The 14,670-nt window shown below is 43.4% G+C and overlaps 1 protein-coding gene across 3 annotated transcripts in view; it reads right to left on the bottom strand.

Annotated features, from left to right (window-relative positions):
* DNAH9 (dynein axonemal heavy chain 9) overlaps nucleotides 1-14,670 on the bottom strand; it is a 318,017-nt gene that overhangs the window by 79,138 nt on the left and 224,209 nt on the right. For all 3 annotated transcript variants that reach the window (XM_084761565.1, XM_084761566.1, XM_084761567.1), the window contains one exon: nucleotides 4,121-4,546. In XM_084761565.1, the coding sequence (XP_084617691.1) occupies nucleotides 4,121-4,546 (426 nt within the window). The remainder of the gene's footprint in view (nucleotides 1-4,120; nucleotides 4,547-14,670) is intronic.

Here is a 14,670-nt window from a genome sequence, read left to right as displayed (position 1 = left end):
TACATGGTGGCTCACAACCAGCTGTACCTCCAGTTACAGGGGATTTGACACCATTTTCTGGTCCCAGAAGACACAGGGTACATAGGTAGTGCACATGTAGACAAACACACATAACATGTGGACAATAGAGACATTCACACAATATAAATGGAGGTTCTTGATCTTCAAAACATTTCCCAAATCAGGCTCCGGACAGAGCCACTCCATGTTGGTTACAGAAGCCAGTGCTTTCTGGCCATGAGAACCACAAAACAGAGATGATGTCATCATAGAAGATGGGAGGTAGGAGGCTGAGAGGAGAGCAGAAGTTTGGGACGATGGACAGCTCCATGCTGAGAGAGGAGGCTCCCAGGAAGCCGCGTCTATGCAGTGAGGCGAGAAATAAAGACGGTGTCGTATAAAACTAGTTGCCACAAATTTTCTGGGAAGTTGTCAAAACAAACAATGTAGAGAAGCCAGTTGCCTGAATCAGACACACTGGGGAGTGGAAAGATAAGGTTAGCACAAGATGGCAACAAGAACTGGCCAGACACTAGTCAAGTATCAGGAAAAACGCATTGATAGAGCTGGCAGCAAAGTGCAACCTGGCCATTCGCTTCCATAGAAAGACACTAACTAACCACAGGGCCATGAATGATGCATAGAAATCTTCTGATTGTTTATATAATGGCCAGAAATCAGATTTCTGTATAAATTTTCTGATATTTTCAATATTAGCAGCTGCCTTAGTCACCGTTCTACTGATGTGAAAAGATGCCATAACCAAGGCAACCTTTATAAAAGAAAGCATTTAACTGGGGGCTTGCTTTCTTTTTATAAGAGTTACCAACCAGGCACAGTGACGCACACCTTTAACCCCAGCACTCTGGAGGTAGAGGCAGGTGGATCTCTGTGAGTTTGAGGCCAGCCTGGTCTACAGAGTGAGCCCAGGACAGTCAGAGTTATACAAAGAAACCCTGTCTCCAAAAACCAAACCACCTCCCTGCCCACAAAGTACCTCAACAACAAACAAACAAACAAAAGAGTTGCCTTGGTCATGGTGTCTCTTCACAGCAGCAGAATACTGTATTAGCTGAGTCAGCAACGTTTTTAGTCTCCTGCAGATATGAGCTATAGGCTCACAGGGACAGTTCAGTTACTATGTAGCAGGCTCTGAGATGGCCTCAATGGGTCTAAGCAGATCAAAGACTGTTGTTTCTCCTGAAGACCTTTCTCCACTGTTTGTTATTTCCCAACAAAAGTGTCCAACGTTTTCTCATTACTACTATGCTTTATAAATTATAACGTCAATTTATGCTTATTGTAGAAAATGAAATCATAGACAATCAAATAAAGATCATCCAAAATCCATGATGCAGAGACTGACGCTGTTAACAAAGTGTGTGTGTGTGTGTGTGTGTGTGTGTGTGTGTGTGTGTGTGTGAACTCGAGTTACAGGGTACAGTTATAGCTGGAGCTACAGGAGCCTATGAAATGCCTGATATGGATCCTGGGAACCTAACTTAGCAAGTGCTCTTAACTGCTGAGCCATTTCTCCTGCCGCACATCTTGTTTTTAAACACACACGTGTGTGAGTGTGTGTGTGTGTGTGTGTGTGTGTGTGTACATGTGTGAAAGTGTGACTATTCACGTGTGAGTGGAGAAGGCTGTAGTGACCTCAGCAGCACCTGGACTGGGCCTCCGTGAGAAGGAAGGGCGCTGGCTGGCTCCCTCTGTCGCAGTAGTAAGTGGTCGGTCATGTCCTTGAAATGGTTATAGGCATACGGATAAGCACAGGAAGGAGAGGAGGTGGTTAAAAGCAGAAAATATTTTGGCTGAAAAGGAACGTTTTCTATGGCAGCCAAGTGCTCTTTACATACTCTCCTTGCCTTCCCCGGGTTGAGTGGGCCCATCATGCGAATTTGGCTACTGGAAAGGTATAAACATTTAAAAACATCCCCTCTGCACCACATGTTCTTTTTGTTAAAATAACTTGAGTTAAAAGTCTTTAAAAATTCAGTTCTTTACCCTTTTCTGGGAAAGACTGAACAATCTGAAAATTATTAGCAAGATTTTTTTCCCCCAAAAGCTGCAAAGGGGGACGCTAAGGTGTTTTGTGCTTGCCGAGGACTGGTTATGACCATTACCTGCTATATTAAATAAATGGTCCATGAACACCCGGGTTTATAAAGCAGCTGTTTAGAGGAGATTAATTTCTTCACCAAAGTTATTGTTATTGATTAAGATGCTGTGTATTGAGCATGGGCCTTAAAACATGTTACACTTGAGCTATATCCCCCATCTCAAGGATTTGTATTACACAAAAAGACTGCTTGCAGAGATTTTATGTGCAGATTTTCACCAGACCATCAATAAACCAATGCCACACAAAACATGCAGCAAGTCTACAGTGCGAATTCTCAGTCTGCAAAACCTGCTTTATCATCCCCATGCATTTGCAGCAGGAATCTTATTTGCCTGCAATGCATGTCGGAGAGCTAGGTATCCAGGACGTTGTTTGGATTGCACTTGAGTGTGACAGTGACTGAACTCATGCAAGTGCCTCTGTGTGTGTGTGTGTGTGTGTGTGTGTGTGGTGTGTATGTGTGTGTATATGCATGTGTGTGGTGTATATGTGTGTGTGTGTGCACGTTCGTGTGTGCGTGCGTGCGTGTGCGCGCGCGTGTGTGTGTGTGTGTGTGTGTGTGTGTGTGTGTGTGCGCGTGTGCGTGATGGACAGTACAGGAAGCAAGGTAGGGAGAGCAGCAACAGGGATGATCATGGTCCCCAAGGCCCTCCTTGCTGTTCTCTTTGTCACACACTGCCTCTGGCTCATGCTCCACGCATGGTTGCCTTCAGTCCTCAGGGCAACCCCATGAGGCAGGTACTATTATTTTGTCTACTCTCCTTCAGGGACCTGAGTCTGGGTACTCCACAGACACAAGAAATAAGCAGTACAGCTGAGCCTGAAGCCGCGGTCTGTAATATATTTTAATTGTATTCTTTCCTCTAACTCCTCCCTGGTTCTCTTTACCCCCTGCCCAAGCCAACTTCAAGTTCTTTCTCTCTCTCATTCTCTTGGGGAAAAAAAAAGCAAACCAAGCAAAACAAAAACAAGAGAAAACAAAACAAAAGATCAGTAGGACAAAAATTAGCAAAACAAATAAAAAGTGGACTAAAGCCCCAAAGAAAACATGGAGTCGGTTTTCTGTCGGCCAACTATTCCTGGGCTTTCTGCCTGCCCTGGAGTGCAGTGGTTTTTACCTGTGACACTCCAGTAGAGAACCCTGATTTTCCCCTTCCTGGGAGGGATCCATTGTGAATTGCTTCTTGGTGAAGGTTGGGGGGCTTTGTAGAAATGCGCAGATTTTTTAACTATGCTATCTTAAGCTTTCTGATTGCTACCTCTCACTTCGCTAATTTTTAATCTTCTTTTTTGGCTGAGATCCGAGCCCAGGGCATCATAGGTGCTAGGCAAGAGCTCTAATGGAGCTGCCTGCACTCTTCTCAGCCTGCTTGTACTCATTACAATAGTAAAAGCGAAATTCAAGGGCAATTCTTTCTCTGGTAGGTGTAGGCCCAAGGTTACAACAACCCTCAAACCTGAGGGACATATCTTTAATAATGTATGGTGCTTATATATGCTAACAAGCCTTAGATGGAGCGAAGACCACATAATTCACAGCATACTCCTTATTCACTTCACTTAATCCTGCCGTGTAGCTCAGGCTGGCCCCAGAACTTATGATGCTCTTGCCTCAGCCTCCCGAGGGCTGGCTCTACATGCTTGTATGTGCCATCAGTATGACTTGACTTGTTTCTAAAAGCTCGCCTAAAACAATGAGGATCTCACATGCCAGGTTCACATCTTCACACTGCAGAGAGCGAGGCAGCCCCACAATGGCCAGAGCTGGATGTAAGGGGTAGAAAAAGGCGACGTTAAGACAGCGCCAACCTACATTTCGGAGGTGGGGGGGCATCTCAAAACCTTATACTTTTGTTCCTCATTATCAAAAGTGCAACATGTTTAGTTCCTATTTGGCTGATGGGGGGGACAGCTGTCAGACTCTGGAGGTGGCCAGAGGGTGCCGTCTGTTTTTATAGAAGGCCAGAGTTGGGCAGGAGGGTTAGGTCCACTTACAGTGATCTTGGCTTTGATGGCTGCCAGCTTCTCCTGGGCAGCTGTGAGGTCTGAGGTGGCTTTGTTCAAAGCTTGGCGCTTTGGTTCCACCTCACAGAAGACCTCATAGAACTTCACAATGTTGATGACCCAAGAGCAGAGGCCGGCGGCTGCATAGGACTTGGTGGCCACGAATTCTGGGTTGAACGCAGGATCTTGCAGGTATGGCCTGATGGCTTTGAGGCAGTTCTCATGAATGTTCTCCTTGTCGAAGTGGATTAGCGAATCCAGGAAGCTGTCTACCTTGGCCATGGTGATCTTGGCAGCCTTCCAGCTGCGGTCCTTGGGCACCTTGCCCCCTGGGGCCATGAGCACCATGACGGCAGCACTGACGTTACTGACGGCCAGAGGTGGGGAACCAAATGACTTCAGCTCTGTCAGGTTGGTCTGAGAAGAGAGGAGGAGGTCGTTAGAAGAACACAGATGAGTTCTCTTTGTCCTGGGCTGCTAATGGAGTTAGGCTGTGGAGTGATCAGTCTGAAAGGGCTGCTTTGAAGCCTGCAGCAGCTCTCTGAATTTTAAATATCATGACTCATCAAAAGGAAAGTAGAGTGACTCCCTAGTGGCTGCAGACTCCCCTGAATGGTTACCCGAGCTTCAGCTATGTTCTTTCACCACTAAGTGACTTACAGCCCATTAGAAACACACCAATATTTCACATCTAGCTGAGAAATAAAAGGATGCCAATACACTCTGAAACATGCAGCATGACATGAATAAAAGATAAGGTTATTATAAATTAATTTCCATCTTGGATTGAAGAGAATAGCACTGAAACTCAACTAATTTTTTTCCCCTTTTAATTAAGCTGCTTTCTTCCCTGAGCTCATTCTAAATACACTTGACTGTCCTGAAAGTACAGCAGCATTTTTGCCAAGAAATAACTCAGACAGAAAGCCAGGAGTGGCTTGAGAGTCAACTGCGTCTGACTGGTCTCAGGTGTGCCCTTTGCTGCAGAAAGATGTTGACCTTGAATATTTAAATTTCCCAGGCCTCAGTGTCCTCATCTGTAACCCAGAAGTGATGACTCTGACTCTTAGGCTCCCCAAGCCGCAGTGTCCCCCCATCTGTAATCTGGACCCCGAGGAGTCACTAACTTGGATATGCAACTCTGGCTGCAGACATGACCCTGTGAATTGGACTCAAGGCAAGCTGTGATAGTCACTGAGAAAGCCGAGAAAGCCTGCTTTTGGAAAGGTGATTTTTAAAGTGGGGTTGGGGAGGATCTTATTGCAAAGTTTAAGACCTTCTGTAAATGAATGTGAACTGCTCTTGAGCCTGGAAATTTACAGTGGGGGTGGGGGGCGACGGAATCAGTCTAACACCTGACAGAAGTGGACGTGAGGTGCAACAGATGCTCCATTCACTACATTTTCCCCCCAGATTTCAAAAAGTGATTTAAATTGAAATAGAATTACATCACTTCTGCCTTCCCATTTCTCCCTCCAGCCTCTTTCCGTAACCCTCTCTTGAGTCCATCCATGACTTCCCTTTAAGGTGACAGCCTCTTTTTCTTTGATGATAGTTGGCAGGTGTCCATACACAAAGATACGTCAATAGAACATGTCTGTCAGCCCCCTTATTGGCTGTCCGGTCCAGATTGGCCAGCCTTGAAACTATATACTCAGAAACACCAAAAGTGTAGCCAACCGGCTATACTCTTGAACTCTTGTCACATGTGATGACAGCACTCTGTCAGGGGCAGGGACCAAAAGCAGCACAGATGCAAGTGTGTGCTAGCACAGGTGGCAAGGAGGAGGTGAGAGAGGGTACAGTAAGGAAACAAACAAACTGAAGCATGAACCTTTACCACCTAAACTAAGAAGTCAGGCACAGCCAGTGGATGGAGTTAACACAAACCATGTATAAAAATGGAGAAGGAGCACAACCCAGACCTTGCACTGTTCTGACTTCAATGGAGCTATTTCCAGCCCTTTTAATATCTGGATATTTATACAAACCAATGGCAATAGTGTTGGTCTAAGAGACAGAATCCCCACTGACGTTGAGATGAGTTTTCTTTTATGGAAGGGTGGGACATGGGGCGGAGAGCAGCAGGACCACATGTTGAGTGTCCACAGGGAACTCTGGGCCTTCTCTTGCTTCTGGGTCTCTGTGTGGGTTTGTTTTTTGTTTGTTTTTGTTATTTATTTATTTATTTATTTATTGCACATTTTTTTCCCATGTTGCAAGGCACCTGGACTGGCTCTCTGCCCCTGACACTCTTTCCCTCTTTCTCTGCTTTCAAGTCACAATTGCTTCCCGCTGGGATTTGGAAGATGCTTTTGAAAGTACAAAGCTTGGTTCCAAAGGTAACATCACAAGGTACTTCGGTTCTTTAAGGAGCCTAATGGGAAGCACCTGGTTGTATGAGGCGAGTGGTCTCGAAGAGGCTTGTCAGATGCAGGGTTTTCTATTCTTCCTGGCCGAAGGTGTACACATTAGCTCCTCCATTGGTGCACCACCCTTGAAAGAGACCTGATCCTGGTCTTGAGCCACCATAGCCAGAAACCTGAATAAGCCAGTATTTACTATAAGCAGCGAGTGTGCTGCAACACTGACTAATGTACTTCCTTTTGCTGGGTACTGGCTTATGGAGCCCATTTCTATCTCAGGATATTTATAAGAACACTTGTTCCTAAGACATTTGCATGGCTTACCCTGCCCCATCCCTCAAGATTTTAGCAAAACATCCTCTACTCAGAGAGACTCTATGTATCCTCTTTTTCTTAATCTTGTTTTTTTTTCTTCCTTATCACAAATGAATTGGTCTCATTTATTAGGTTCATAGAAAACACATCACAGTATAAAACTCATAGAGAGAAATGGCCATATTTGACAACAGCTCCAAGGATCAGTATAGAACACAGGATGGTAATGGGTCACAGAACATACTAGAGAGGTATGCATATTCAGCTCCCGTGGAGCTTGTCCTATCTTAGTACCATGGTGATTTTCTTCAGCAAACTCACTGCACTCTAAACAATTGTCACTTCTTCCTTGTTGACCTACTGTATTTTTTGTCCTCAAGAGTACAGGGACCCACCCCTGTTGGCCTTTTAAGAACCTGATCTCCTCTGCTCAGAAAAAGCTTCTCTCTAGCAGATACTCGTCAAATTGGACTTAGAAATGGTTGAATGGGGTTGAAGGATTGATGACAGCTCAGCCCACATCCTTAGCTTTGTAAGCAGAGGCAAAAAGCCTTTTCCTCCAACAGAACACTGTACTTAAAAAAATGCCTAGGAAGGGCTGGGTGATGGCAGCAGACGCCTTTAATCCCAGCACTCCGGGAGGCAGAGGCAAACTGAGTTTGAGGCTGGCCAGGTCTACAGAGCGAGTCCATGACAGCCAGGACTACACAAAGAAACCCTGTCTTGAAACCCTCCCTGCAAAAAAAAAAAAATGCCTAGGAAAAGATGCTATTAGGCATGGACCTCAAGTTAGCCACCACAGGGCAGACAGTTGCAGTGTAAGTAGGAGCAACAGAAGGTGGGAAGAAACATTCTCAGAAGGAAGCTGACACTATTTTCAGTGAACACACACTGGGAACTTTGGGCTCCGCTCTACTCCTGTCTCATATGACAGATGAGGGGAATCTCTCTATGTCTCTGGGGCACTGGGGGCAGGGTACTGTAAATACTGCTAAAGCATGGTTACTGGTTAATGTTAATGTTAATGACAGGTCCTGATTGTGACCATCTCCTTTTTCTTTGTGTGTGTGTCTGTCTGTCTGTCTGCTCTCAATAAAAGTTACATGAGTGCTTAGACCTTGATTTTCTTGCCTTTTGAATCTTTAAGTCATTGGGGGAAACACTCACACACACCCACCCACCCACCCACACACACACACCCACACAACCCACACACACTCCATGCCACACCCCCTTTCTGGCTAAGTCAGCTATGCCACCTTCTGTACCACAGAACCCATCTGGCCCCTTCACCTTCGCTCCTCAGCTGCCCGCCCCAGTGCTCTGCTTCTCCATTCTTCTTCCCCCTCATAGCATCTGTTCTGTTTTACTGCTCTGGATAAAGTAGCATCCTTTGGCTCATTGTCTCTTGCCTCTGCTAGAATTCAAGATTCCTAGAGGTAGGGCTCTTCATGCCTGCCTAGCACACAAAGACCAAACAATGAGTCTTTGTTAAATGGATGAATAGATAAACAAACCAACAAATAAACATATATGCATAGCCTTGGGTTAAATAAATACTCATTTTGGCTGTGTTAGGCATGGTTTCAAGTGTTAAAGATGGCACGCGTGGTGGGAGGGGGGTTAGGGGGAGGATTAAATAAGAAAACCAAAATCCTATCACTCATTCAAGTGAGTAAGAGAAGAGATAAATTTGATTATTATATTGTAAAATTTGTTTTACATTTGTGTGTGTGTGTGTGTGTGTGTGTGTGTGTGTGTGGTGTGTCCATGTGTTATGGTGCACATGTGAATAACATGTGAGAATGAGTGTTCTCCTTCCACCGTGTCGGTCCCAGGGATAAATCTTGGGTAGACATGCTCAGTAGCAAGTGCCTTTACCTACAGAGGCATCTTGCTGGCTCTTTCATACGGAAAGAAAGGCCCCCCAGGCTCGGACTGATGGGAGGTGGACCTGTTGGGCTATGCTAAGGAAGCCTGGGAAGGTCTGTGATGTAGGGAGTGGGAAGGAACAGCTTTGCAGGGATCGAAGACAGCTTGTAGGCTGATGAAGCAGCAGATTGGAAGGCCCTGGCAAGAACACGCGAAGACCCAGGGGCCACAGTGGGCTAGGACTCAGGCAAGACAACATTCACTATCCTTCCTGACCCCCATTACAGCCTCCTGTCTCATCCCTAGCCTACTTGCAGGTACGCCTCCTCCCGCCCTCCCCTCTATTTCCTGGAGACTGCCATTCCTGGTGTGGATCCAGCTTAGCTGCATTGTGCTGACCCTCTTGGCCCTCCCTCCTCCCAGACCACCCTCATTCTGATACACAGAAATACTTTCCACCAGTGACCCCCACTGGCCGCACCTGAAAGAGATGCCAGCAGGGGATTTTCACTATGTTTCCTGCCCTCCAGTTACACTCTCAGCCCTGTAGCATCATGCTGGCAAGTGCCTCTCCTCCGACCTGAACTCCATTCACTAAGAGACTCTAACTCTTGGTACCGACCCAGGGCCCCCCAGCCCTTCGATCCCTTCCTCTCAAGCCATATTTTTGAGAAGCAGGGCTCTCCTACCAGAGTCCCACTCCAACCATACCGCCAGCTCCCTGGGGACCCCAACTCTTTGTATAGAAAGGATACCCTTATCTCTTTCCCATGGCCGCTCTCAGCCTTTTCTCCTGCTCCATCACTATTCCCCTCTGACACCCACTGACCTTCAGAAGCACCCACCCGCTACCAGGGAACCCACAGCCGCTAGAATTTCCTAATATCCCAAGAGGGCAACAGAACCCAAAGAGTGGAACATCCACCCGAGAAAAACAAACCCAGATATCAACAGCCAGAATCACTACAATCATCCTGACTCCAAGATGCCTAGACACCAGCACAAAACTACAAACATGAACAAGACAATATTCCTCCACCAGAACCTCATACCCCTACTATGATTGGTCTTGAGGAATGCAATATAGATGAAGCATAAGACAAGGATTTTAAAATATCAGTTATAAACACGATCAAGGACTTTAAAGAGGAATTGAATAAATCACTCAGTGAAGTCTGTGAAAACACAAAGAAGCAGTGGAATACAATAATTAAAACAGCTCAAGACAGGAAAGTAGAAATAGAATAATTAAATTAAAACTCAAGCTGAAATAAAACTAACATTTAGGAAGCCAAACAAAAACCTCAGAAATAAACCTCACCAACAAGGCACAAGACATGGAAGAGAGAATTTCAGTCATCGAAGACAAGATAGAATAAATAAATAAATCAGTCAAAGAAAATGTTAACTCTTAAAAAAAATCTAGGCATAAAACAGGAAACCTGGGACACTATGAAAAGACAAACTATATGAATAATAGAGATAGAGAAGGATAAACGCCTAGGTCAATGGCACAGAAAATATTTTCAAGAAAATCATAGAAGAAATTTTCCCCAACTTAAAGAAGGAGGTGCCTATCAAGGTACAAGAAGCACACAGAACACCACAGAGATAGAGCCAGGAAAGAAACTTCTCAGGACATATAGTAATATAAACACTAAATATACAAAATAAAGAAAGAATATAAAATCAGCAGTGGGAAAACCAAGTATCATATAAAGGCAGACCTACTAGGCCAAAACTTGATTTTCCAATGGAGCCTTTGAAAGCCAGAAGAGCACAGACAGATATTTTTAAAAGCTCTGAAAGACCACAGATAACATCCCAGACTACTATACTCAGCAAAACTATCAATCATAATAGAGAAGGAAAAACAGTCAACACTAAAACAAAATTTAAGTAGTATATATGCACAAATTCAGTTCTATAGAAAGCATAAGAAAGAAAGTTTCAGTCTGAAGAGGTTAACCATAATCAAGAAAACACCAGAAGAGTACATCAAAATAATGGGGGAAACCTACATCTTAATAACAAAATAACAGGAATAAATTAACTGCTCATTGATAACTATCAATGGTCTCAGTTCCCCGTGAAAAGACACAGATTAACAGACTGGATTAGGAAACAGAGTCTATCTTTCTGCTTCATTCAAGAAAAAAAAATTTACCACCAAGGATAGATAAATTGTCTCGGTAAAAGGCTAGAAAAAGATATTCCAAGCAAATGGACAGATCTAAGAAGCAAGCCAGTGTTGCCATTTTATACCTGACAAAGTAGAACTCTGACCAAAAATAATCAGAAGAGATAGCAAAGGACATTACACAAAGGAAATATCTACCAAGAGAGTATTTCAATTCTAAACATTCACACAGCAAGCAGTAGGTCACACAAGTTCATAAAAGGCACACTGCTATAGCTAAAAAAAAAAAAAATCACATTATTGACCCTTACGTGGCGATAGTGGATGACTTTGATACCCCACTCTTGCCAATAGGCAGATCACCCAGACAAAAGCTAAACAGAAAAATGCTGGCATTTATACAATGTCAAAAATCAAATTGACCTCACAGACATTTATAGAACATTTCACCCAGACACAAAAGAATATACCTTCTCAGCAGCTCACAGGACTTTCTCCAAAATTGACTGTACCCTTGGACACAAAATAAGTCTCAACAGATATAAGAAAATTGAAATAATTCCCTGCATCTTATCTGACAGCCATGCACCAAAGCTGGATATCATCAACAACAGAACATATACAAACTCATGGAAAGTGAACAAGTTACTACCGAATGAAAAAATGGGTCAGGATGGAAATCAAGCAGGAAATTAAAATAATTTTAGAACTGAAGAGATTTGAGAGATGCACTCACTCATCTATGGGTGTAATGAGAAATTCTGAGGAGCTGGCTTAATACTATGTCTCAGTAGCAGAGTAATACTAGTAGGTTCTCCCCTTGGTCCCATGACTTGTGTACTCCCATGCCCTTGGTCCTAATTACTGTGTTAGATATGGGTTCCATGTTGTGGAGTGGGCTCTACAGTCAACCAGAAAGTGGTTGGTTACTTCCGTGCCATTGGTACCACTACTGCATCAATGGGCACATCTTTCCATCAGGTTATTACTTTAGCTCACAGAATTCACATCTGAGAAAGACTGATGTTTATTCCCCCCCCCCCACCCCAATAGTACATAATGTCTCCTAGCATAATGAAGCTAGCTAGAAGAGATGAAATTTCCAGGTCAATAACAACTTGACTTCCATGTTCTATGACTTAATTATTTGATGTCTTCAATACCAGTGTTTTACCACTAAGTTCTGGAGGGTAACCAAGAGCGACAGCAATAGCCTGTAATGTCTGGAGGGGAGAGGTCAACGGGATCTCGCTGTTCTGGAACTTCAATAGAGATAACCTATTACTGACAACTGATCCAAGTGCTGAGAGTAATTGGTTATGGAGTTCTCAGTCCAAAAATGGAACATCTGTATCACACCTGCTTCCCAAGGCTCAGGGATCATTCTTAGAGAAGAGGCAGAAGATTAGACGAGCCAAAAAATTAGACAAGCCAGAGGTGGTGATGACTACGAAGAGTGTATTTGCCAGACACTAAAGGCCAGTTGCACATATGATGGCATGCAAAAGACAAGTAGAACATTATGATAGGCAGATTTGGGCCCAGGGGTCCCGCTCAAACTAAGGCACAGCCAAGGACAATACAGACGTTAAACCTTAAACCCCTACCCAGATCTAGACAATGGTCAGAACACTCTCCACAGTAGAGTGGAGAGTGGGATACTACTTTCTCACATACTCTGGTGCCTCACCTTTGACCATGTCCCCTGGAGGGGGAGACCTGGTGGCACTCAGAGGAAGGACAGCAGGTTACCAAGAAGAGACTTGATACCCTATGAGCATATACAGGGGGAGGTAATCCCCCTTAGGAACAGTCATAGGGGAGGGCAGTAAGGGGAAAATGGGAGGGAGGGAAGAATGGGAGGATACGAGGGATGGGATAACTATTGAGATGTAACAAGAGTAAATTAATAAAGGAAAAAAATAAACATTGAAAAAAAAAAGACATGTACAAGCTAAAATAGGCAAAATCCCAGGATGGAGAGAGATAGGGGAGTTGCCACAAAGTACCATTCCTAGGTTAAGAGCTACTGGTTACTGATAGCCTTCCAGGAGAGGTAGAGTTATTATCCTTTAAGGATGTGGCTCCTGGTAGATCTAATACATTCAAGTTGATGGCCACACGCTATGAGTATATAAACATCACTAAGAAAAGATGAATATAATGTTGAGTGGATATAGAATGCAGGGTAGATCGGGGAGGAGATGGCAGAGAGCATGAAAATGTTCACAATACAATGAATAGAATTCTTTCAGAATTATCAAGAAACATTTTTTATAAAAGTAACTGGAACCCAGCCAATCAGAGCAACTGATGTTCAACCAACCATAGACACTGGATGCTAATAAAAGCATAGTTTTTCTTTATTCTTGGTTCAACGGGAAGCAGTTGGAAGGTTAAGCCAGGGAACGAAGCAATAAGATTTATGTTTTGAAAACTTGATATAGGGTGGGAAAACTTGTAGCAGGGGGTGATGGATATGGAAGTCAGGCTACCAAAGTTGTCTCAGGAAAAGAGGATGGGTTGATTTAGGGTTTTGGCTGAGTGGGTGAATGTAAGTTAGGAATCTGGAGGGAGCTGTAATTCTCAGCTGTGGGCAAGCTGGGGGTGAGGCAATGCATGCCTTTGTCTTCGTGGCTGTTCCTCTTCCAGGACTTCCTGGGCTCATGTGGGCCAAGGTCACAGGAAGCTGGAGGACAAAGGCAACCCATTGACACAAACCAGTCTCTTCTGGGTCATGGGAGCAACAGAATGGGGAAACCAATAGGATCAATGATAGAGGGGAGAGGTGTACATGGATGCTTCCCAACATAGTGTGTGTGTGTGTATATATATATATATATATATATATATTTGTACACACACACACACACACACACACACACATATTATGGTATGTACATTTTATCTTACATATTGCAAGTTTCTTGCTGAATTTTACGGTGCTTTGTGCTCTACAACAGTTTGAAGTTTTTGTGTCATCAGATTTAGTACTATTTTTCTCAATGGCATTGTACTTCGTTTCTATTCAAAGAAAGCTTTCACAAGTCTAAAAACCAAGCTGGAAACTTATGCAAATTTTGCTTCTCTTAAACTTTTCATTTCTTTCTTATGGGTCGGTATTTTATAAGGCAACGTGGTCTTGCTCTTTCACGAAAAGAGGACAGACAAAGAAAGAAATGACTGTGAACAGCACTCACAGTTTCACTAATAAAGACATATATGACCTGCTGTATCTTATCCTTGCAGCTTTTTCAAAAAAAATCTATCTTTCTGTTAGTCAGAAAGTACCCGCCTTCTGTAACTTTACATATCTGTGTATGCTTATATATACACAGACTTAGTAGACATATATGTTAACCATTCTATTTTCAAACATTTTTACTGCAAATATCAAACTTCTTGTGTCACTGTTTTATAAATCACGGTTTAAAATGAACAATACACTGTTTCTCTCACGTGGATTTCTCATAATTTAGTTTCATGTTGTTGAACATTCAGGTTATAAAACTGACTGAAAAATATGGACTTCTAATGGCATTAGAGACAAGCTAAAAGCATAATTGGACTTCAATTAGATTTATCTTTAACTTATGAATAAACTGGAGGACCGATGACAGGAAGAGTAGTCTTCACAGCTCCATCTGTGTGTTTATCTGCACCATTTCTGAATGCTTCAAAAATGAGGTACAGCTTTCCTCACAGTTTCAACAAATGCCCTCACACTTATTTCCACGTTATGTTTTGGTTGTCATTTTAAAATTGTTTTCCAACTGGCTACCGCTGATATTAGAAAAGTTATTAAATCTTAAAGTATATTTTGTTATAAGACCCCATCACTTCCCTTT

This window comes from Acomys minous (genome assembly GCF_964271855.1).
Source record: "Acomys minous genome assembly, chromosome: 16".
NCBI classification, from domain to species: domain Eukaryota; kingdom Metazoa; phylum Chordata; class Mammalia; order Rodentia; family Muridae; genus Acomys; species Acomys minous.
Note: the sequence above shows the minus strand (reverse complement) of the source record. Positions and strands in the feature narration are given on the sequence as shown.